Source organism: Peromyscus maniculatus, chromosome 6 (genome assembly GCF_049852395.1).
Source record: "Peromyscus maniculatus bairdii isolate BWxNUB_F1_BW_parent chromosome 6, HU_Pman_BW_mat_3.1, whole genome shotgun sequence".
In the NCBI taxonomy this organism is placed as follows: Eukaryota; Metazoa; Chordata; class Mammalia; order Rodentia; family Cricetidae; genus Peromyscus; species Peromyscus maniculatus.
Window position 1 is genome coordinate 125,193,478 of NC_134857.1, and position 25,098 is coordinate 125,218,575.

The following is a 25,098-nucleotide window of genomic DNA, read 5'->3' on the forward strand; positions in this document are numbered from 1 at the left end:
AGCCAAAAGTCTATGATAAGCAGGCAAGAAAGAAGTAGAGAGGGGAAGGATTCCAAAGATGCTAAAAGCAGTAGGAGATCCCGAGCCTGTTTTGAAGTATTACTCCTGAGTGTCTGGCTCCTTGCATTAAATATCATTTGTTGAAGCAAGAAAATAGTGAAATACTGGGCTGGAGAACTGAAGATTACAAATTGAGTCATGAATCTGAGAGGCCTTTGAGAAATGATACGTTGGCTGTTGGATTCAGATCAGAGGAATGCACTGAAGTTATAAATATGAGACTTGGGGCTGAAAAGACGGCTCAAAAGTTAAGAGCACTTACTCCTCTTGAAGAGGACCCAAGTTTGTTTCCCAGAAACCATGTGGTGGCCCACAACCACCTGTAACTCCGACTCCAGGGGATCCTATGGCCTCTTCCAGCCTCCAAAAGCACCAGACATGCATGGGGCTCACATACATACATGCAGGCATGCACTCACACAAAGACACTATTGTTTGGAGACGTGAGTACCATCGCGTGAAGAGAGTAGACACAGTGGGACCAGCAAGATGACTCAGTGGCTAAGGTGCTTGCTGCTAAGCCTGGTCACCTGAGTCCAATCCCCGGGACACACATGGTAGAAGGTGAGAGAGCGAAATTAGTCCTATATGCTACCTCTGACTTCCATCTGTGCTTTGTGGCTAGTGACCCTCTCCCCCCAACACACACACATACATACACAATAAGTAAATAAATATAAAATAAATAAATAAGCATAATGAGAATTGAGCTTAGTCTCGGTTGGTGTTGCTTATTCTAAGAGGAGAACGTTTTATTCTACAGAATAGAAACTGTTCCAAGAACTGAGCGTAAGGGTTTTATAGACAGAATGGGCTGAGAGCTTCCAAGTCACTGTCGTAGTAAAGTAAGGTGAGGCAGACAGTCACAGGAAAGACATGACACCCAGTCATTGCCAAGTGACCTTTTGGTAGGGACTGCAGCTGGAGAGGCATCGATGCTGTGCTGACCGAAAGGGGCTGATTTGGAAATCCGCATTCCTCCCTGAGTTCTCAGAAGGCCAGACTGTACCTCCCTTTGGTTCAGTACTGTAGTGTTTGCATTCTGTTCTGTTGGGGCTGAATAAGAAGTCTTGGTTATTACAAACAATGGCCTCCTCTGACTGTTTTTATAGTGGATGTAGGGCTGAAGTTAAATATTGAAAATTTCAAATGTTGGTAGAAAAGAATAAGAATGCAAAAAAGGTGGGCGGGGCCAAGAGAACTGGAGCTGGCAGTCCAGTCACTGTTTTACATGCCAGGTGCTTCTAAAACAGCCACACTACATGTGACTGCTCTCAAGCTGGGACAGAAACGTTCAATAGTTGAGACAAAAACCACAGGGCCCACAAACCCAAAGCCCTTCAGAAGAGTTTCGTGCCCGTCCACCTTTGATTTCATTTGGTCGTTTAGGTCCTCTCTTGTTCTCTTTAGCCGTTGCTTAATTCTGTGGTGGCAAGTTGAGTGTAAGGACAAGGTCTATTGTAAATTTAATGCAATCATCCAGGAATTGGGACATTTTGTATAAATAAAGTAAATTTCTACAAATTACCAAGAGAAAATCCAAACCTTCATTCAACAACATAACACACATTCTTTGGAAGCTCATATAAAACATTCCACAATATAGATCAAATTGTGGTCTAAAATATACATCTTAACAAATTTTAAAGATAATATGATAAACATAAATATAATATGATATCTGCTCACAGACCATAGAAGAATTAAGTTAAAAATGAAAACAGAAACATGCTGAAAAAAATCTCAAAATTTCCTGATATTTAAAAACATACTTCTAGATAATACAGTGCTAAAAAATGAAATCCCATGCCAGCAACATGGCTCAGCAGGTAAAATGGGCCAAGCCTGATGTCCTTACTTAGTTCAGTCCCTAGAACCCACAGTGCAAGGAGAGAACCAACTCCTTTTAATCATTCTCTACCCTCTACAAGCTCACTGTGGTGTACACCTCTCCATAAACACACACACACACACACACACACACACACGCATGCACGCATGCACGCATGCACAACAATACTGATAAAATAAAACTCAGAAGAAAAATTTTCAAGTATCTTAGCTAACTTAAAGTGAAAATCCAGCCTAAAAATTTGTGGATTGGAGGGAAATTTGTAACATACATTTTAAAAGGAATGCTAGAGGACTGGAGAGATGGCTTAGCAGTTGAGAGCACTGGCTGCTCTTCCGGAGGACTGGAGTTCAATTCCCAGTGCCCACAGGGCAGCTCATAACTGTCTGTATCCCCTGTTCCAGGGGATCTGACACCCTCACACATATGTACACGCAAGCAAAGCACCAGTGCACATAAAAAATAAATGAGTCATTTCTTTTAATTATAAAGAATATTAGAAAGACAAAGCATTTCAAATAAATAGTCTAAGCTTCAAATTAGAAATAAGAAAATTGAATATAGAAAAAGCATAATAAAGTAAATAATAAAAATAAAAGCCAAAAAACTAATTTAAAAATTAATTAACCCAAACACTTGTTCTGATGAAAAAGGAGAAAAAAATTCCTCAATCCATTGGCAGAATAATCAAGAGACTAATAAGAAAATACAAATCACTGATGTCAGCTAAAAGAGAGAGGCCACCACTACTGATTTAAAAGGAAGAACAGCTCATATGTCCACAAACTCTGTAACTTAGATATAATTAACCAGCTACTTAAAAGACTTTTTTTAACAAAACTGACTTAAAAACCGATCATTTGAATAAGTCTATGTTGGTTAACCACTTAAATAAATAACCAATAACTTTCCCAAACAGAAAGCACTAGCCCTGGGTGATCTTTGTAATGTCTAATAATCATTTAGCAAACAAATTATGGGAATTCTCTATAGTCTGAGTAGGGAGCTGGAAGCAATGATGACTTCTCCCTGGGTCCTTTCAAGAGGACAGAATTATCCCAGGACCAACAGACATGTGTGTTACAGGAAAAGAAAAGAACAGGCCAGTGTCACTCAGGAGCATAAGTATAGAGTCTTCAGCACAATGTTAGATCAAATCTAACACCATGCATTATACATCAAGACCAAGAGAGGATTTATTCCCGGTATACAAGGGAAGTTTAACATTCAAAAAACCTATGTAATCCATCACCTTAATAGTCTGAAGAAGAAAATAGTGTTATAAATACATCTAGGAGAATTATTTGACAAAATCTCATTCCTGCTCATGATAGAAAATAAAATACAGACTCTCAGAAAACTTAAAATAGAGGAAAAAATCCCTAAGCTTTGTGAAGGATATGTATTGGGGAAAAACCTTAAAATCAGAGAAGTGGATATATTTCCTTATAGTCATTTATTTGGTAATGGAGTAGGGGGAGGAGTGGGAGGAGGGGGAGGAGGATGAGGGGAAATGAGCCAGCAAGTTAAAATATTCCTAGGCAACCCACAGTTCATGCAGCTGAATGAAAGAAACAACTGGAAAGCTATATACTATGGCATTCTGGAAAGAGCAAGACTGTAGAGATGGCCGGGATGGGGGGGGGCGGGGAGAATCACATACTTTTTCATTTAAAATATTTTTACTTGTCATATATTTGCCAGGGTTATTAAATAGATATGTGACTGTCATGCATATAAATGAAGTACATTGTGAAAGCCCTTAGCACATGTTCTAGTTTCATTCTCTTGCTATAATAAAAAATTCTAGCCAAAAGCATCTTCGAGGAAGAAAGGTGCAGTCTTACAGGATGCAGTCTAGCGCTGAGGGAAGTCAGGGCAGAGCCTGGTACAGAAACCATGGAGAAATGCTATTTGCTGACTCCATTATGCTCAGTTCACATTCTTGTAAAGCCGTGGACCACCTACTGAGGAATAGTGCCGCCCACAGTAGACTGAGTTCTCCCATATCAATTAAAAATCAAGACAGCCTCCTGTAGACATGCCCACAGTTAAAGATAACTATGGGAGCACAACATTCAATAATTATTTGGTATTTGATAATGTTTGTTGAATGAATGAGTGAATTAGGGAGTAAAATGTAATAGTACCCCTTACTCTACTTTTATTTTGAACACAAGCTTAGTTTACCATCATTCACAAAACAACATAGAAGAATCAACTGAAGTTATAATTTTATTTATATAGAGAGTAAAGTAATATGTCAAGTCAAATACTACTCATTAAAATGAAACTGAGATGCATTGTTTATTAAAAAAGTAAACTTTGATTCTCATATCTTCAATTTATTTGAATATAGGGACCACGAGGACTACCTGGTAATGCTGGACTTCCTGGAGAGATGGGTGTGGAGGTAACATTTTGTGATTCATTCTAATCTTTGGTTCAACATGTTTTACAAAGTAAAGTGAATTAAATATATTAAGTATATGTGATGAAGAATAATTTTATGGCATTTTCTTTTATATATAGAAAATAAAACCTAAAACTATAAATGGCAGAAATAATCAATGTGAAGAGACAATTTCATACATACAAAGTTGTCCTCTAAGAACAAAAAGTGAATGAAGATTTCCCTTCACTGATGAGAATTGACTTGAAAGCTCTTCATTCTAAGAGGCGACATCCTTTAGAGAATGGGGAGTTTAGAAGTCACCCTACTTACTATACCATTTGAAATAACAAACTACATTTGTTATAATTATGAAATCCAATCATTTCATTTCTGTTTCTTACTCTGGTAATAAAGCTATAGATTATCCCACTTCCCTGGCATCTGGGAAAGTGCTCTTGCTCTCTTCCTCGCTTTATCTTCTCATTAGCCTTTCTCAGACTCATATGAAACTGCCCCTCCACTTCTTTGGTTTTGCCAACTGAGTACCAATGTCACCATGAAAGCTATAACTCATGCCTCTCCTTTTACACCACTTATTGATGTCCTAGTGGCACTTTCTGTATTCACCTAGGTAGCCCACTAACATCTCAGGTGCAAAATCTGTGCACTATTATTCTTTTTCTATACATGAAGCCCACCACTTTCCTAATCTTCTGTTTTCATGAGCATCTCACTGAAAGACCCCATAGTCACCCTAAGCTGCTCCTACTTCACCTTTTCTCCTACTTCTCCTTACCTTTTCCCTTTGAATAGACCCTTGCTGCCTTGTAGCTATCCTTCCCTCTTCAGGTCTACTGCAAAAGCAATTCTGCCACCTTTATGCAATGTCTCCTCCAATGCCCCCCCGACCCTCAGCTACTCATCTCCAGTTTGTCTTTATTGCATCATTCTTGAGATTCTTTAAGAGTTGAACAACCTTTACAATAAACATCCATTTCTTTTTTAAATTTTTTCTATAAATTTTATTATAAAAAACTTTCAAATAAAAATCACACACCAAAGTTAACCAATTTTTTAACACAATAATGTTCTATATGGTCTACTTCTGCAGACCTGTTCTTTATTAATTATTCTTTATAAAAATTTCATTCTGCCGCTAGGCTTGGAAACCTAGTTCCCCTTCCTTGACAATGCCATGCCTCTTACTGTACACTTATCTGGAGATGTAAGAATGCATTTAAGGTCACTGATTCCTTTACAAGCTAATAATCTATTCAGAGTACAGTCAACATCAACAATCATTATATCGCAATGGGTTAGGGTCAGCAATGCAGATATTGGCAGAGAAATAAGGGAGCAAAGGAATTGCTGTTTTACCCCTCCCTGGGGGAGGAGAAAAACAAGACATATATGGGAACATAAAAAAGTGAGATTGACTTGGAGAGATAAGGATACAAGGAACATACCTAAACATAATAAAGGCAATATACAGCAAGCCAATAGCCAACATCAAATTAAATGGAGAGAAACTCAAAGCAATTCCACTAAAGTCAGGAACAAAACAAAGCTGTCCACTCATTCTATATCGAGTCAATGTGGTATTTGAAGTTCTAGCTAGAGAAGTAAGACAACTAAAGGAGATCAAGTGGATAGAAAATGGAAAGGAGGAAGTCAAAGTATTGTTATTTGCAGATGATACAATAGTATACATAAGTAACTCAGAAAATTCTACCAGGGAACTCCCACAGTTGATAAACACCTTCAACAAAGTGGCTGAATATAAGATTAACTCAGAAAAGTCAGTAGCCCTTCTATATTCAAATGATGAACTGGTAGAGAAAGAAATCAGAGAAACAAGAGTCCTTCAAAAGCCTCAAATAATGTAAAATATCTTGGTGTCACTCTAACCAAGCAAGTGAAAGATCTTTATGACAAGAACTTCAAGTCTTTGAAGAAAGAAATTGGACAAGACAGCAGAAGATGAAAAGATCTCCCATTCACATGAATTGGTAGGATTAACATAGTAAAAATTACCATCTTACCAAAAGCAACCTACAGATTCAATCCCTATCAAAATCCCAACACAATTCTTAACAGACCTAGAAAGAACAATACTCAACTTTATATGAAAAAAAAAAAAAACAGGATAGCTAAAACAATCCTGTATAATAAGAGAACTTCTGGAGCCATCACTTTCCCTGATTTCAAGCTGTAGCAATAAAAACTACATGGTATTGGCATAAAACAGACAGATTTATCAATGGAATTGCAAATCCACAAACCTATGGATGCCTGATTTTTGACAAAGAAACCAAAATTATACAATGGAAAAAAGAAAGCATCTTCAGCAAATGGTGCTGGTCTAACTGGACATTGGCATGTAGAAGAATGCAAATAGATCCATCCATATCTATCACCCTGCACAAAACTCAAGTTCAAATGGATCAAATACCTCAACATGAAACCAGACACTAAACTAATAGAAGAGAAAGTGGGGAATCATCTTGAACACATTAACACAGGAGACAACTTTCTGAACAGAACACCAATAGCACAGGCACTAAGACTGACAATTAAAAAATGGGACCTCATGAAACTGATAAGCTTCTGTAAGGCAAAGGAAATCACAACAGGACAAAATGACAGCCTACAGAATGGGAAAAGATCTTCACCAACCCCACATCTGACAGAGGGCTAATTTCAAAAATGTATAAAGAACTGGGGGAAACTAGACACCAAAGAACTAAATAATCCAATTAAAAAATTAGGTATAGATCTAAACAGAGAATTCTTAAGAGAAGAATTTCAAATGACAGAGAAACATTTAAAGAAATGTTCAACATCCTTAGCCATCAGGGGAATACAAATCGAAATGAATCTGAGATTCCTTACACCTGTCAGAATGGCCATGATCAAAAACACGAGTGACAGCTTGTGCTCAAGAGGATGTGGAACAAGGTGAACACTCCTTCATTGCTAGTGGGAGTGCAGACTTGTACAGCCACTTTGAAAATCAATATGGTGATTTCTCAGAAAATTGGGAATTGGTCTACCTCAAGACCCAATTATATCACTCTTGGGCATATACTGAAAGGATGCTCCATCATAACACAAGGACACTTGCTCACCTATGTTCATAACAGCTGTATTTAAAATAGCCAGAACCTAGAAACAACCCAGATGTCCCTTAACCTAAGGATGGATAAAGAAAACATGGTACATGTATACAATGGAGTATTACTCAGGTGTTAAATAACAATGACATCATGAAATTTGCAGGCAAATGAATGGAACTAGAAAATATCATCCTGAGTGAGGTAACCCAAACTCAAAAAGATAAGCATGGTATGCACTCACTTATAAGTGGATATTATCTGTAAAGTAAAAGATAACCATGCTGTAAACTACAAAACCATAGAAGGTAAGTAACAAGGAGGAATCAAGGGGAACCCTTGGATCTCCCTGGGAAGGGGAAATAGAATAGATTTCGAGGGTAGACTTGGAGTGGGTGGGGATGGGAACAGGAGGGGAATTGAAGGGGAAAAGTACTAGAAGAGATGGCTAAAAAGGGGGGATTTCAGGGTATGTTTCTAGTGCAATAGAAACTCCCAGGAATCTACAAGGGTGACCTCAGCTAAGACTCCTAGCAGTAGAGAATATGTAGCCTGAACTAGCAATCTCCTGTAACCAGGCAAGACTTCCAGTGGAGGGATTGGGACATCAACCCAGCCACATAACCTTGGACCTACAATTTGTCCTGCCTACAAAATGTGCTGGGATAACGGTGGTGCAGAAATTGTGGGAGTGGCCAACAACCAATGACTGGTCCAGCCTGAGACCCATGCCATGAGAGTGAATCTACCCAACACTGCCTGCAGCACCAGGACTCAGAGGCTGGAGAGCCCAGTGACCTAGGATAGAACCAAACACAACTAACAAAAACACAAGTCAGTGAAATGATTCCTAATGATATTCTGCTATACTCAGTGATTGGTATCTAACCCAATTGTCATCACAGAGGCTTCACTGAGTAACTGATGAAAACCTACAACAAAACATTAGGCAGAGCTCAGGGAATCTTTTGGAAGAGGGGGAGGAAGGATTATAGGACCCAGAGGGGTCAAAGACAGTACATGAAAACCCACAGAATCAACTAACCTGGGCTCATAGGGGCTCACAGAGATTGAATCGACAACCAGGGAGTCTGCATGACACTGACCTGGGCTCTCTGCATATATGTGACAGTTGTATAGTTTGATGTTCTTGTCGAACTCCAAACAGTGGGAGCAGGGGCTGTCTCTGACTCTTTTGCTAGCCTCTAGGACCCTATTCCTTATACTGGGTTGCCTTGTCCAGCCTTAATACGAGGGGAGGTGCCAGGCCTCACTGCAACTTGATATGACATGTTTGGTTGATATCCATGGGAGGCCTGCCTTTTCTGAATAGAAACAGAGGAGGGGTGGATGGGAGGAAAGGCGGAGGGGAAACTGCAGTCGGGATGGAAAAAAAAAATAATAATTTTAAAAATCATTAAAAGAAAAAAGAGAGATTGAAAGAATAAAAACGGAGCTTTAGTGATAAGAGAAACGGCAGTACAGATGAAAGAATCCCAGGAAGGCAGGTGGTACTAGGGAGAACCTTAGACTGTGGAGGAGTGTGGAATATTTGATGCTTACCATCAAAAGGGAATAGTGACTGATTAGAGGAAAACCATGAAAATCTCCTGACTCCATTCAGGAGCTTGAACATTTTATCTTGGGCTATTATAAGTCATTATGTAAACAAGAGAGAGGTGAAATCAGAACCATATTTTGGAAAAATAACCCTAGCAGCTGAATGAGAAATGTTTTTCAGCAAATATAAGTAAGGACAGATCTACGTATTAAAAGGTTATTGAAATGTCACAGTGGTGCAGCCTAAGAACCAGTGAGCTCCAGGAATGCTTGAGCTGTGGTGTGAGACCCTGTCTGAAAGAAAGCAAGAAAGAGAGAAAGGGGGGAGGGGGGAAGGGAGAGAGGAAGGAAGGGAGGGAGGGAAGGAACGAGGGGAGAGGGAAGGGAGGAGGGCAGAAGGAGTGAAGGAGGCTGGCGAACTGAAGTGATGGATGGGCACATACAGACACTTGTCACCTAAATTCCACAGCTTCTTCAGATGTGGACTTTGAAAAGCAAAGTAGAAAGGGAAATCATTCTGACATTTCTAGGTTACATGACAGATGTGGCAGTACCTTGTCCTGAGTCAGGAAGACGGCTGTGAGGGAGCAAAGGTCACAGTCTGCTTGTCCACCCAAGGCTAAAGCATACAAACAGCAGGACTGGCTTAGATCTGACCTAAAGATGATGCTTATGGCCAGTACTGTGCCACATCCCAAGCCTGAAGAAAGCACAGAGTGCTGAACCTCACAGCTTGAATTTTTTTGTTGTTGTTTTTTGTTTTTGTTTTTCAAGACAGGGTTTCTCTGTGTAGTTTTGGAACCTGTCCTGGAACTCACTCTGTAGACCAGGCTGGCCTCCAACTCACAGAAATCCTGGCTCTGCCTCCCAAGTGCTGGGATTAAAGGCGTGCACCACCACCGCCCAGCTCACATCTTGAATTTTTAAGAAAGTAGATAAGATTCTGTTGTGATAAGGATGTGAAGTGTGACTAGCGGTCTAAGGAAAACAGTGGTTTTGAACAGTGGCTGGAGGCGGTGGGAGAGAGTGCCCCCTGGCAAGTAAAGGATGAGATGCGCCTCGCTCTGAGGCAGACTGAGGAGGACCTTGACGTTGATAACACTTGAACACTGAAGCGTGCTTATGTGGCTAGCAGCATTTACATACTCTGTGGCTTCCATGGATTTGCACAGCTTCATGAGGTAGGTCCAGTTATTCCCCCCATTTTACAGATGAAGAAACTAAGGCTTGCAATTATGAAAGAGCACTAGCAAGGAGTAATGTCAATCTCAGATCTAAACATAGGCACTCTGCCTCCTCATTCTCGGCCATGAGCATAGACACCAAGGAACCAAAAAAAAAAAAAAAACCTAATTTTTCTCTAAGCAGTGGAAATGGACTTTTCATGTCTGCCCATCTCTTCTATTATGTATATACTTTTTATTTTATTTTACTTTGAAAAATAGTAAATGTGGATTGCAAAGGCCTTATAAAAAAGAACAACTAAATCTCCTCTCTTCAAAAATACTATTTAATAATGAGAACAAAATCTTAATTTCTAATAATTATAAAAAAGAGTCCAGTCTGTGCGTCAGAAGTATTGACAAATTTCTGAAGAGAAATAGAGAAGAGTAGAAAAGTGGGCAGGGAGAAGGCACAGTTCCACTCTAAGCTGAAGAGCTGTCGGCCATTGCTAGCTTCAGGGAGGAGAGAGAGTTTTCTCCAAGATTATTGCCCTCAGTAAGTCAACCACTCTCCAAGAAAAGACTGATCATCTAAGAATATTTGGGCAGAACTAATTGGTCTTGGAGGATTCTTTCTTTGAAAATGTGTAGGTGTGTGTTTGGGGGTGGTGAATTGTGAAAGCATTGGGAGAGATGGGATGAATATGATCACATATATCCAACACTCTCAACGGACTAATCAACAGGATGGAAGGGTAGCATGAATGAAGAAGAAGACTGGGGGGCACATAGAGGATGCAAAAACCACGGCTGATACTCCTGGGAGATACAAATCACATAACAGCAGCTGTTGAAGCTTCAGACCATGAAAGAACCAAAGATTGCAAGAAATTGTATGTTTTCAAGTTCAAAATAATCAAAAGGTCGCCCAACAAAGCTATACTCACCAAGAAAGAAGACTGGAAAAATAATTCAGTATATGCATCTCCTTTTCAGTGTGACAACTTTATCATTAATTCATACAGTATATTTTATTTTTAAAAATGAAAAAATGAATTGATCTCAAGGAAGCAGGTTTCAATAGGCACAGGAGGAAGGGATATGATGCTCAAAAGCAAGGAAACATCTTTGAATCTGGGAATAGATAACTCGAAGCTATAGGAAATAGATTATCTCATATCCTCTAAGGTCTCAAAGGTGAAAGATTAGGGGAGAAATTTCTTCATTGTCTTGGTTTCAAATGAAGCTCTTTTTTACATTTTAACTGTTAAAGAATCCCAGAAAAAAATCCCGTCTTAGGTGTTGAAGTGTGTGTGGAGGTAGCGAAAACCCTCTCTGGCACACAGACTCTTACCTTTGAGCTGAAATGCAACCATTTTCTTATGGGGTTTGTACAGCCTTTGTAACATGTCAAATCATCCTCTTTCAGGGACTTCCAGGCACTGAGGGAGAATCTGGCCTGCAAGGTGAACCAGGTGCTAAGGTAACCACGCAAAAGTGTAAGAGAGGGACATCTCTAACGTAACATCCACACTTGCCCCAGTTTGACAAACACCATTTTTTGGAGGGGGCAAGGTTGAGTCTCACTGTGTTGTCCTGGCTGTCCTGGAACTCACTATGTAGAGCAGGCTGGCCTCAAACTCACAGAGATCCGCCATCTTCCTCCCGAGTGCTGAGATTAAAGGTGTACGGCACCACACCCAGTGACAAAACCATCTTGAAGGCAGATGGAGAGCATCAGAACAGAAGTACTTTGGATGATATCCCTTATAATTGGTACGCCATGATTAGGAGAGCAATTTGAGTAGGGGAAAAAAAAAAAAAGCTTCCTCTGCCCTTTGTCTCTTTAGGGAGATGTTGGACCTACCGGCAGCCCTGGAGCAGCTGGGGAGTCCGGGTCACGTGTGAGTACCTACAATAAACAAAACAATGTACTGAGCCACTTATTTGGGGAGACTCAAAATTTAACTGCCCTAAACACATCAAAAAGTATTGTAATAAGCCTTTCAAATGCACCACAAAATGTTTCATGAATTTAAAAACTGCACACTAAACTCTATTTGCACTCTAAGTTAGGCATTTAGAATCCTAAGTGACTTTTCTCAAAACCAGGTGTGCTCTGAGGAGCCTTGCCAAAAATGTGCGGTCAGGTGGTTATTGCTTAGCGTTGCATGAAGAAGAAATTCACAAATCATTGATCAACACATCAGGACATTTTTTAACCTAACAGACAGATGAAAGATTGAAATGCAATGTGTGTTTAAAACCACCCCAGGGCCTAATGAGATGCAAAGAAATTTTTATGAGTAGTTGTAATTTGACATCTTGGAAAAGTTATGAAAATATAGACAGGCTTTAAGCCATGGTAAGATTTTTTTTTCCAAAATAACAATGTTTAAGACAAATTTTTAAAACCTTTGTTCACTAACAGATAAAGTAGGGAGATTTATTTTTGTACCTGGTTTGTTGATTTGCATTTTCCTTTTGTGGGGGTGAGTAGTAGGGATCAGCTTAATACAGGGCAGAGGTCATTAATGGGAATGATGTTGTACTATTAATTAGCTCTAATTAATTCACTTTAACTTAGTTATAAAGACAGCAACACTGTCTTAGCAGCTTCATAAGCTATAGTCTGTATTTTTGCAAGTTTCGTATCTAAAAGGCAGCTTATTGATATGCCTTGGCCATAATCTTTGTCTCTCTGAAGGGAGAAAATACAGAAACTGAAAGTCTGGTAAAATGATCATGACTGAAGTTTGTTATATTACATGTAAGTTCATTATATCAAGGAGCTGAATTTCATGTGATGATAGTGTTTACATTCCTTGATGTCAGAAGCACGTTCTAGCTATATTAATTTCCAGACTTCAGATGAATATGTTACCTGCAATTATCTAAAATGTATTAGTATTCTAGAGGCACATTGTATCTGAATTTACAGCCCTGACTATCTTAGGTACCTCCAGAGCTCTTCCAGGCAAGTCAAATCATGCTTATTACACTGTCAGGTCTTCTTTAGAGACAAGGTTGAAGTAGAAATGGACGACTATAAACCAACCACTTCCTACACCTTCTGGGGACAAAATGTAAAATAAGATCAGCGAGATAGCCAAGAACTTCATCTTGCTTTTTCTGCTACAAAATAAAACAGGGTGAACCAGGAGCTCCCGGAGAAGAAGGTCTCCAAGGAAAAGATGGATTGAAGGTAAACTTTATGTATTGAGACAATGTCTCATGTGTCCTAAACTAGCCTCAAACTCACAATATACCCTGAGGATGACTTAAACTTTGGATCCTCCTGCCACTTGCTCCCAAGTTCTGGTATTACGGGTTTTCTTCAGTCCTGGAGATCAACCCCCCAGGCATCATATGTGCTTGGTAAACACTGTAGCAACTGAGCTACATCCCCAGCCCCAAGCTATCATTTTAAATGGAATATTTAAAATATCAGGCTTAACTACTTTTGTGTGTCAAATACAAATATACTTATTACAGGACATAATTATTTCACCGTATTCTTTAAAATAAACCCTTTTCCTTGTGTTCCAGGGGGCTCCGGGAGGAAGCGGACTTCCTGGAGAGGATGGAGACAAAGGAGAGATGGGCTTACCAGGAACAACGGGGCCCTGGGGTAGAGCAGGTCAGACGGGACTTCCAGTAAGTACCACTGGGTTCACTTAACTCAGTGCCACCTGTACAGGTCACATGCCACACACACACACACACACACACACACACACACACACGCACACGCACACGCACACGCATATGCATGCATGTATGCACACACATATGCTCGCTTGCACAGGCAATGCATATGCACATGCACACACATGCAACACTTGCATATGCACATGCACACACACACAAACAAATACATTGACCTTTTGTATCTACAGGGTAACTGGAGATGTTGAGCTGTGTCTTAAATAAATGATAAAGCAAGATTATCAGTTGTCCTCAGATGCAAAAGGGGAAAGATACTTTTTCATAAACAGTTGAACTTCTATCATAAAGCTTTTGTTGAGGGAGAGTCTTCTCTTGTATCAGACTTAGTTTGTATAAATATTCTGTATCTTTGTTCATAGAGCCCATGTTCTTGTTATAGAATAGCATCTTAGCCCCCAGATTAAGAGTCTTTGTAGGCATGGTACACTACCAATACCGGCTCCTAAATTATATTGTTTTAAAGGAAATTATAAATTGTATAGTCAAAAATATTTCTCGCCTTGAGGCAAATGTAAGATGTGAATAACGGGAGCAGTTTCGGAGGGTATTTGTGACATTCTTCCACGTAAGAGTTCCAGTCTTAGGAGCAGTGTTTGCTAAAGCTTCACTCTTGCCTCCTGTCTGACACGTGTAAGCAAGGGAGATTATTCTTTTTTTTACTTCTCGAAGTTTTCTTGACTTTAGAGACTGGTCTTTCCTTGGTAGAAGAATCCCTACGATTCTACTAAACAACAAGAAAGGATTTCTCTCTCCTCTGTGCACTGGCAGTCTTCATCCTTTTAAAGACTCAAAGTGAACTTTTTGGGCTGTGAAAGTCTTCTCCCTGGAAAATAACTCTTGAACAGCACAGCTCTGTCTCCTACTGTCTCATTAACCACATTGCTCTGGGCTCCAGTATTTCCACGTGAGGGCTCTGTAAAGAGTGAGGAACTAGCCGTGGGTGAATTAACCATGCAGGCAGGCTGCAAGCAGAGCAGGGATTTATAAAGCTGGTCATCATTATGTATTATTCCTGCGTGTCTCTTCACTGGCTCCGAACCTCCAGATCAATAATGTCTTGTCAGTGGTGTGCCCCTGCCCGAGTCAGCTCAGCTCAGTTTGTCTCGCCAACCTGAAAATGCTATCTTGAAAACCATGACAAATACCGTAAATGAAGCTCTACCTGGCTATCTCGTCAATCACAGCTAGCCACCTCTGCAGTTCCTTTAGTAACAGTGAAAACAATGCTACAACGTCATTAACGTAATATAATAAAACAGATATCCTCTTCAAATAATAGGTGATGGCCCAAGCATAGTTCTAACTGGCATTTAAAGAATGAGGGTAAAGGGGCTGGAGAGATGGCTCAGCAGTGAATAGTTCTTGCTGTTCTTGCAGAGGACCTAGGCTTGGTTCCCAGGACCCACATGGAAGCTCATAACCATTCTCTGTAACTCCAGTTCCAGGATATTATCTTCTGACCTCTGCAGGCACTAGGCATGCATGTAATGTGCATATGTATATGCCGGCAAAACACTTATATACATAAATTGATTAACTGATTACAGAAAAAAAAGAATGTGGATAAAGCAGAAACATCACTGTGTTTAAATATCAGCACGTGGAGATTATTCCCTCCAGTTCTAGCATCATGATAAATTGCCTATTTCTCCTCCACCCTGACATCTCATCACAGCACACACAATGCCTTAAGGATCCTCCCTGAGGTTAAGCAACTTGAACTCACTCACCTCCTCTCATAGAATCCTCCTGATAGTCTATCTATGTTATAATTCCTCATTTCACCAGAAAACAAAAATTTAGACTCACAATACAGCAGCAGATGCCAAAGCTGACAGCAATTCCTTTCTTCTCTGACTTCAGCATCCCCATCCTCATTGAAATACTCACTTTGGGTCCTGGGTTTTACCTTCCTAGGGTTCTCGATAGTTTCATCATTTTTAGAGAATTAGTTTTCCCATTAGCACCAGGACTGGACCAATAAAGAAGCAAAATAGTGCCAAGAAATTGTGATTCCTGCTCATTCTTGACAAATGGATGTTCTTCAGGGCTGGGCATGTTGCTTAGAGATAAAGCATTTGTTTAGTATGCACAGGTGGCTTTTTCTCCAGCTTGTGCATGCACATACTCACAATGTGTGTTTGTCCATATGTATATGTATATATATATATATGTATACATATATATATATAAGTTTATGTATATGTTTATATAGAGAGACATATATAAAGATTATATGTGTGTATCTCCAGTAACTTATACTTCAGCATGGACTCTTAAACAACTAGCTTGAACAGAGAACGTAGGAAAGATGGATCTAAGCACACCACAGCACAGCATCTGCAGGGACTCTGAGGATGATGCCATGTGACAGCTGGGGATGGGAAGAACAGAGATGGAACAGAGGCTCCAAACAGAGCATGGAAAATGATAAACACAGATCCCATCTGCGTCCTAATGTCTCCCAGGACCAATTCTGCCCAGTACACATCTTTGTTACTTTTTTTTAGCAACAACACATGTGTGTTTCTTTTTTATTCTTTTTGTTGTTCTCTTTGGAATTTTAAATGCCTTTCAGCTTATAAACTCAATAAAAATACCGTGGCATATTTTTTTTTTCAAAAGAATTTTATGATCCAAGGAACTATTGCTTAATCACTCAGCCTGATGTTGGTTTTATTTTGCACTTTTAAAATTATTCCTTGGGCAAAGTCACAAAGATGCTACCTCGATTTCTATAAAATAAACAAGGAAAAGAATGTAAGAAAATCATTTTTTTTTTTCAAAAAAGAAGCCTTTCATTGTGGAAGACTGAGAATGAGATCTGTATAGAGGAAGCACAGGAAAACATCAATTGACAAATTCAAAATCCAAGCTATTGCTTCTCTGGGCAGAAGAGAAAACATGCATATTTTATGCATGAATTCTATTCTAAAATGCTCGATTGCCTGAATGCATATCTCTACTAGAGAAGAAACATCTGTCTAACTTATGGTCGGCCATCCACAGCTGAAGATTCTACCACAATGGTATCTCAGCTCTAAACACATGTGGAGCCTAGAATTCCAAAGTGGAGCATACTAAAATGAGATTATGTTGTTTTATTCTTTTAGTGCAAAATTCAATTAGACTTATTGAAATATGCTTTTTTGATCTGTGTAAGTTAGAATAAGAGTTTCCTTGGAAACCCTGAAAAACAAATTGATCAGAAATTTTGGATTGGTGGTATTAAGTGACATTCAGGGATAAAGAATATCTAATTCTTATCATATAAGAGTTCTCTGTGACTATGGGGTTAAGGTTTTGTTCTGAATTGCTTTAGCCTAAGCATCATAGATATGGAAACCCTGCTCTGCCTACTGTTTTCAAACCACTGGTCCCCCACTCAAGAGCTGCATTTCTGGGCAAGCCAGTCTGTCTTACATGTTATATATCCACTACATGAATGACAGGCTGAAGCTGTGCAGAAATTCCAAGTGTGGCTGTTGACTTAACATGGCTCTGTTCCTGCTAGTCCTACTTCTGTCAGAAAAGACCCCCATTTCATTGCTTAACATGTAGCTTCTGCATAGATTTCCTTTGGAAGAGAAGGCTCTGTGGCGTTAAAACAGCTTTCATGTGGGCTGGAGAGCTGGCTTGCCAGTTAAGAGCATAACTGCTCTTGCAGAAGACTGAATGAAGTTCAGTCCCCATGTCAGGCAGCTTACATCCACCTGTAACTCTAGCTCCAGGGAATCTGATACTTTGGACTTCAGCAGACATCTATACTCATATGCACATACCTACATATACACACATACACCTAACTATAATTAAAAATGAAATCTTTAAAAAGCAACATTCACTTGGATTTCTAATGTCTTATCCAGCCTTTCAGAGCATGATTCTACAAAACACGCATGTCCAGACAGTTTCTGGTACTTTTTGTGACTCTAGAATTCTGTTAAGAATTGGGCATAAAGTGGAAAATAAGGGTAGTGAAGTCCACGATCAAAAAACTGTAGTCAGTGGATGAGAGATCAATATTGACTGTAGTAATGCAATGATATCAATAAGTTAATAGCAAAAATGTGAAGTTTAAACATATTAATGGATAGTGTCGTTAATAACAGATTACGAGTAGGAAAGAAAATTAGTTAAGGATTATGTTCTAATAATTTCTGTTGCTACAATAAAATACTCTACCCAAAAGCAACGTATGAAAAAAGACTTATTTTAGCTCACAATTCTAGGTTACATCATGGGGGAAATCAAGGACTTGGTTACATCCACAGTTAAAAGCAGAGATAATAAACTCATGGATCCTTGCTTGCTAGCTTACTTGCTTATGCTCAGCTAGGTTTCTTCATTCTTATGCAGTTCAGGGCCACCTGCCTAGGGGATGTGCTACCCACAGGGGGCTAGGTATTCTCATATCAGTTAAGGTCAACAAGACATGCCCACAGGCTAACATGATCTAGACGATTCTTCAACTGATTCTCTCCTTCCAGATGATTCTAGGTTATGTCAGGTTGACAGTTAAAACTAACATCACAGATAGAAACCATAACCTGCTGGATCAGTTAACACCTTCTTTGAACAGGGGTTGACTGAGCTCAGATCTGGAGTATTAAAAAGCATCCATCATTCCAAGAACTGAAAGAAGATCCTTTGGGAGTAGTGGAGCATCAAGGGCCATGAGGTGGAGGTGAGTCAGCTGAACCAGACAGCAGCCGCAGCACAATGAACAGTCAGGGGTTTGTTTCTTGTTTTCCTTAAATTTGAAGAAATAGGTAGGAAGCAGAATATATGGGGCTTCTAAAGCCATAGTAAGGAATGCAGATTTGATTCAGAGTGGATGAGAGGACATTGGAAGTTTTGGTGAGAATCACTTCATAATTTCCACATTTGTTTAACATTATCTAATACCATGAGCTATCAAGGAATAAACTCAAGAAAACAAACAAAATGCATTGAATGAGAAATGCATGTGATGCACTAAGGCAAATCCAGGATGGGGAAAGTGATCTTTTAAAGAAGTATGCTAGAGCGTCGATCCACTGGTGTGCAAAGACTTAAGCCGCACACTTCCTCTCACTACAGAGAAGCTCCTAAGCCTGAATATAAAAGCTCTAACTCTAAAAGCCTTAGAGAAAAGTGGGGAGTGAATCCTCATGGCCATGGGATAGGCAGGCACTTCTTAGGTAAAGCTTTAAGAAAGACCATAGAGACTGACAAAAAGATAATGGACTCCATTAGAAATAAGTGTTTTGTACAATATAAATTGATATAATCCTCATACCATAAATAAACTTGTTTAAAGAAAAGCAGCCCTTCTAAAAGCAAAGTAACTACTCTCAAGAAACTCTCAAATAATCAAGTTGGAATCTCAAATTGGCCTGCTCTTTCACCACTCAAAATCAAGATGACTTCTATATCAACACAACATATATTAAATATAGACAGGAAATGCACTATGGGATGGCTTGTGGGTAAGACTGCACAAGCATGGGACCTGGGTTCAAAACCTCAGCATTCTTGTAAAAAGCTGTAACCCCAACCCAATGGGGGATGGAGACAGAAGGATCTCTGGGGCTGAAATTTAGAGTCAGTGAGAGTCAGTTCATCCTTCCCCACCCCTTCTCGCTCTTCCTTGTGGAGGTCTAGAATTCTATTCACTGCCTCTATGTCATATTAATATCCCTTTACCCTCTAGTAGAAGCCTTAAAGTGACAGTATGTCCCTCCACACAGGAGAGGCTTGAGTGCTGGTACTCCAGACTGAACTTGTAAATTGTTGAAAAATGAAAAAAAGGAAATTAGAACCATCCTCTCTTAAGACACCCCCTCCGCGGGAACATGAACTCTTAAGACTGAAAAAGGGGTGAAGGCCTGGTATTAACATAGGCAAAGGAGGAAGATATTTTAATGTTTCCAAGTATTGCTCCATTTCAGTAGAGATGGGAGGACCAGGAGAGACCGGGCTTAGGGGTGGGAGGAGGGGATGTCATTGAGAGTTGATGTCATTGGGTACCATGATCTGGGCAGCCTTAATTTAGGAATTGTGAGGATACGGGTGGTATTTGACAACATGAGGATTGGGGAGACCACATAAGGGGGTAAAAGAGAAGAGGCCTCTCCAGGATTAAAAGGTGCACAGAGGAGGAGACAGCTTCATCTAAGATGTAAGTGGAAAACCAGGGAGGAATGTCACAATGAAAACAAAGGCTTTAAAACGTTATAAGTATGAAACAATGTTTCAAATAAAATCACCTTTGGATTTGGCTCTCCGAGGTCAGTTTCAGTGGTGGGAACAAAAGGCCAGCTGAAGAGAGATGAGAGATTAGATCAACAATCAGAAGAATGAGCACAACTTTCAAAAGGTTCTGTTATAAGGGGAGAAAACTGGAAAGATGGTTCAAGTAAACTTCAGGAGTAAATAAATAAATGTGTGATGAATGAATAAATGAATGAATGGAGGGAGGGAGGGAGAGGGGGAGAGAAAGGGAGAGATGGAAGCTTGAGGATTCTCCCAAGAAACTTTAAGCCTCTATTAATGGAGTTGGGGGTGACCCGTTCAGTAGAAATACTAGAAGCACAGTCAGAGAGTGGGTTCTTTCAGAGGGATGGGTCTTGGGAAAGTGAGTAGGCCTGGGATCCAGAGCATAAGCGAGGAGCTGGCTTCCCCCAGGGGATGGATCCTACTTCTCTGTCAGAGAAAGGAGGCAGAAGCTGCCTGTGAATAAACAGCAGGTGTAGGTCAGGTTAGGGAAAGGTAACTTCAACTCCTAATTTGATTGCTACTGTATCTTAATGAGCTGTGAGACCAGGTCGCTAACTTGAAAATGAGGTGAGAATGGAGGTTTAAAAATAGAGATGAGTGCCGCAATTCATCTTCAGAGGAACACCTCAGTCAGAGGTTGTTATCCATGTCCACCCCTTCATTTAATCGTGCATTGCAGACCCACACATTGTAAGAACTCCCGTAAACAAGGGAGGCCTCAAACACACTGTTGTTGACAGGCGGTGTCATGCAGATATGTGAATTTACTTCACCTCAAAGTACTGATGCACCTAAAAGGTTTGTGAGTTCCCTCATATGAATACCAAAACTTTAACATCTTAAGATATTATAAATGTGAGTCACATATTTTATGAAACTTAACACAAGAAAATAGTCACCCCAATAGATGAAACAAAAAAACATTTATTAAAACTTAATATCAATACTTTTACTATTATACTTAGTGGAGAAATGTCAAATAAATGAGCTGATTGGCATTTCTCCTCCTTTCTTCCCATATTACTCAGATTAATATTGATAATAATATTTATATAAAATAAATAGAAATACTTGTATAATATAACAAAATAGATAATCTATAAATTATAATTAGTAAGAATTCATCATGATGTCAAATGAAGCATTAATATTCAAAAATAGATTTTATGTTTCTTTACCAACACCAATTACTTAGAAAACTGTTTCCAAAAAATTTTGATTATAATCAGCAACAAAATTAAGCTCCTTGGATTAGGTCTTAACACAATATTGGTAAAATTTGTAGATTTTTGCAGTTTAAGAACAATACAACCTAAATAAAACCTAAAAGACTTAAATATATGGACAAAGATTTAACATTCATGAACAAGAAGACTTACTATCATGAAATCTTTTCTTAGTCAATTTACATTTAATACAGTCTCAATAGAAAATCCCTGGGTTCTGGTGTTTGTTCACAGCAGAAGAGACATTCTTCAGTATCTGGTTCTTTATTTGTGTTTTTCAGACTGGTTCATTTATCCCAGACTGGCCTCAAACATGTAACTGAGGACCTTGAACTCTCGATCCTCCTGTCCACCTCCTTAGTACTGGGATTATAGGTGTGCCCCACCCTTGGTTTATGTGGGCCTTGTGCGTGCCAGGCAAGCATCCCACCATGAGCTGAGCCATGACCTCAACCTCATCTGCTATTTGGTTGTTTGATTGTTTGGCTGGTTTTTTTTTTTTTTGTTTTGTTTTTAACGATTTTCTCAATTCCTTGGGGTGGTGGGGACTGTCATCCGACTGACCTCAAATATACAACAGAAACCCTGGTTTTATATGTGTAAGCACATGTGTTTATATATAAATGATTTTAATTTCTACTTTCTGAAGTTAGTCATGTATAGTGTATAGGGTTTCAGAGAAAAGATTAATAAAACCCATGCTTAAAGCACAAAAAAAAAAAGGAAAAGGAAAATCCCTATGGGATTTTTTTAATATAACTTTGTCGATAAAAATTAACTCAAAGTTTGTACTGAAGATTAAAGAGCCAATATCAAGACAGTTTTAAAGAGCAACCCAAGGATGCTTGGAGAGGGAGGCAAACGAGACGATAGACCTACACGTGATATCAGAGCATTGCCAAGGTTACCATGATATGGTTAATTTTATATGGTTTACAGACATCAATAGGAAATATCCTACAAAAGGATCTGAGTCTTTGCAACTTGGTGTTTGATCATTTGAGTATGCATTATGTATTAATAAGGCAAAGATCCGTACAGTAAATTGTAGTATTATAACTGATTGTCCATATAGGAAAAAAAGTCTTACACACACGCGCGCGCGCACACACACACACACACACACACACACACACACACACACACACACAGAAACACTAGCTAAATACAAGCCAGCAATTCAACTCAAGAAGAAGAAAAAAAACCTTGGCAAGGTAATGAGCAGATATACTTATAGCAACATTGTGAAGTAAAAGGAAATCTAGTCACTAGGAAACATGGTTAAACTGTGTTTGACCATAACATGGAATCTGTAGCAATTAAAAAATGTGAACGGATTGAAGACACAGTGGATAATGGCAAAAGCAAAGAGTCAGAAAGCTGGAAGTGTCAGAAGACACCAAGTCCAACACCACTCAAAGTTTAAAGATGCAGAATAATGACATACTGTGTGAGGATCGAGAGGCATGCATATTGTGTGAAGAAATGCATAGGAATAGCAGAGTTCCAGACAATGACTGCACTGCCCAACCCCCACCCCACCCCCGTGAAAAGTGGATGTTGTACTTCACTCCAATTCCATATGTGAGTGCTGCTGATCTTTTTCTTTAACATGGGTAGTAAGCACATAGGCTTTCATTGTATTTTTATTGTCTTTATATGTGTTTAAATACTGCATAATATACTTAAAGGGCAGAAATTAGTGAAAACTAACTTTATTGAGCCCTTCATTATAAGCCAGTACTTTCCAAGCATTATGTGCACTGTAATCTCACTGTGTCTTAGTGACCCTTCCATGCTGTGGGATGTTAATGTATGTCCTGTGGGAGCCCTTCTTGGGTTCCTTGTGGCGTTACCCAGCAGGTTTGCATAGAGGATGATTAGGACCATGGGCCTGAGTGCAGGTGTCTGAGATGGTCTGCACTTGGCTGTACTGGGGGATGGTCTGTATGTCAAGTTGCTCTGATTGGTCAATAAATAAAACCTGATTGGTCGTGGCTAGGCAGGAAGTATAGGCGGGACTAACAGAGGAGAAATAAAAGGACAGGAAGGCAGAAGGAGACGCTGCCAGCCACTGCCAGGACAAGCAGCATGTGAAGATGCTGGTAAGCCACGAGCCACGTGGCAAGGTATAGATTTGTAGAAATGCGTTACTATAAGATATAAGAACAGTTAACAAGAAGCCTGCCACAGCCATACAGTTTGTAAGCAATATAAGTCTTTGTGTTTACTTGGTTGGGTCTGAGCGGCTGTGGGACTGGCGGGTGACAGAGATTTGTCCTGACTGTGGGCAAGGCAGGAAAACTCTAGCTACACTTCCAAGAGGTTATTTTGGCCTTTTGTTTGTTTTTGGTTTTGGTTGTTTTTTTTTTTTTTAGATCCTTCTTTTATTTAAGGAGCAAACAGAGTCCTACTTTAGAAAAAAAATTTTTTACGTGGAAGCGTTTATCGAAAAGAATCATTGGTCTGGTTCGAGGCCCCTAGTCTCTGCTGCACCACCACCACAGGGCCCTCACTGGGGCTCTTCCTGGATTTCCCGTTGCTACCCTGTATTGTGAAGATCCTGCATCTTTGGGTCCACAGGACTGACACCCTACACGCCTGCATGTAAAAATGCATGGGTAAAGAGGCTTACTGTGTGACTCGCTCTGTCATACTGAAGCTTCTAGGATGAGATTTTTCCCTTCCTTTTTTTTTTTTTCTCTTAAATTTTGTTTTGTTTTAATTTGGTGAGAGATGGAGATGGGTGGGATTGGGAGGCATGATGTGAAAGACACAAAGAATAAAAAGAAAAAAATTAAGTTATTTGTGAGGATGTGTATTTGTTGTGGGCATATGCACATGGGTGCCCACGGAAGACAGAGGGCTAAGATCACCTGGAGTCAGGTAACTGTTTAGGCCACCTTGGGTCCTCTGCAAGAGCAGCAATCACTCTTAATGGCTGAGCCATCTCTCTAACCCCCAGAGACCTTTAATAAATTAAGCAATTTGTCAGGGGCTATGTGGCAACTAAAAGCCTGAACCAAAAAAGCCCGACACTTAAAACTCTATGCAGATTAATCGGTTTCTTTTGGAAAAGTGATTTACTTATCTGCAACAAAAAGTCCTCTACATGGTGCAGCTATCATTTCTACCTCTGGATGCAGCTGTAATACAGCAATAGAACACTACTCAGTGAGGGAGGCTGGAATGGTGTTTGCTGGGAAGTGCAGGGCGTGAGTCACTTCCTTGGGGATCTGTTTATTCATTCAACAAATATTTATCAAGGGCCTGCATAGCACCGTGGTAAACCACCATTTATTTCTTGTCTGCATAAGCTTGCCAAGCTTAGGGGGACACAAATTTGAAATTTCCATTTTCATTTCCAGCTAATGAAAAGAAAGCTGTAATTATTACCCGTTTTAGGACTGGCAGCCTGGCTCACTATAGGTTACACTTATTCATTGTTGGTACAGAACTCCATAGAGCACCCCACTCCTGTTTGAAAACCTCTATTTTGCAAACTAAACAAATTACCAGCTGAAATTAAAATATTACTTTAGATTACTATGACTGCCTCCTTTCCTCCCTGACTTTCCTTTTTCTCTAACCCTTTTCAATCCCCTATTTATCTCCTTAATATTCTCCACTTCAGTGATATTTTGAGACTTGTCTTGACCATGTAGCAGATATTTTTTATAAGCTTGTTCTTTCAACAAAATGCCAAGCTAAATGAAGCTCACTAAAATGCTAATTTGAA

At 39.6% G+C, this 25,098-nt stretch overlaps 1 protein-coding gene across 1 annotated transcript in view; it reads left to right on the forward strand.

Moving 5' to 3' along the window:
* Positions 1 to 25,098, forward strand: part of Col24a1 (collagen type XXIV alpha 1 chain) — a 274,801-nt gene that overhangs the window by 163,512 nt on the left and 86,191 nt on the right. The window contains exons 33-37 of the mRNA XM_042280059.2: positions 4,272 to 4,325; positions 11,573 to 11,626; positions 11,994 to 12,047; positions 13,295 to 13,348; positions 13,693 to 13,800. Of these exons, the coding sequence (XP_042135993.1) occupies positions 4,272 to 4,325; positions 11,573 to 11,626; positions 11,994 to 12,047; positions 13,295 to 13,348; positions 13,693 to 13,800 (324 nt within the window). The remainder of the gene's footprint in view (positions 1 to 4,271; positions 4,326 to 11,572; positions 11,627 to 11,993; positions 12,048 to 13,294; positions 13,349 to 13,692; positions 13,801 to 25,098) is intronic.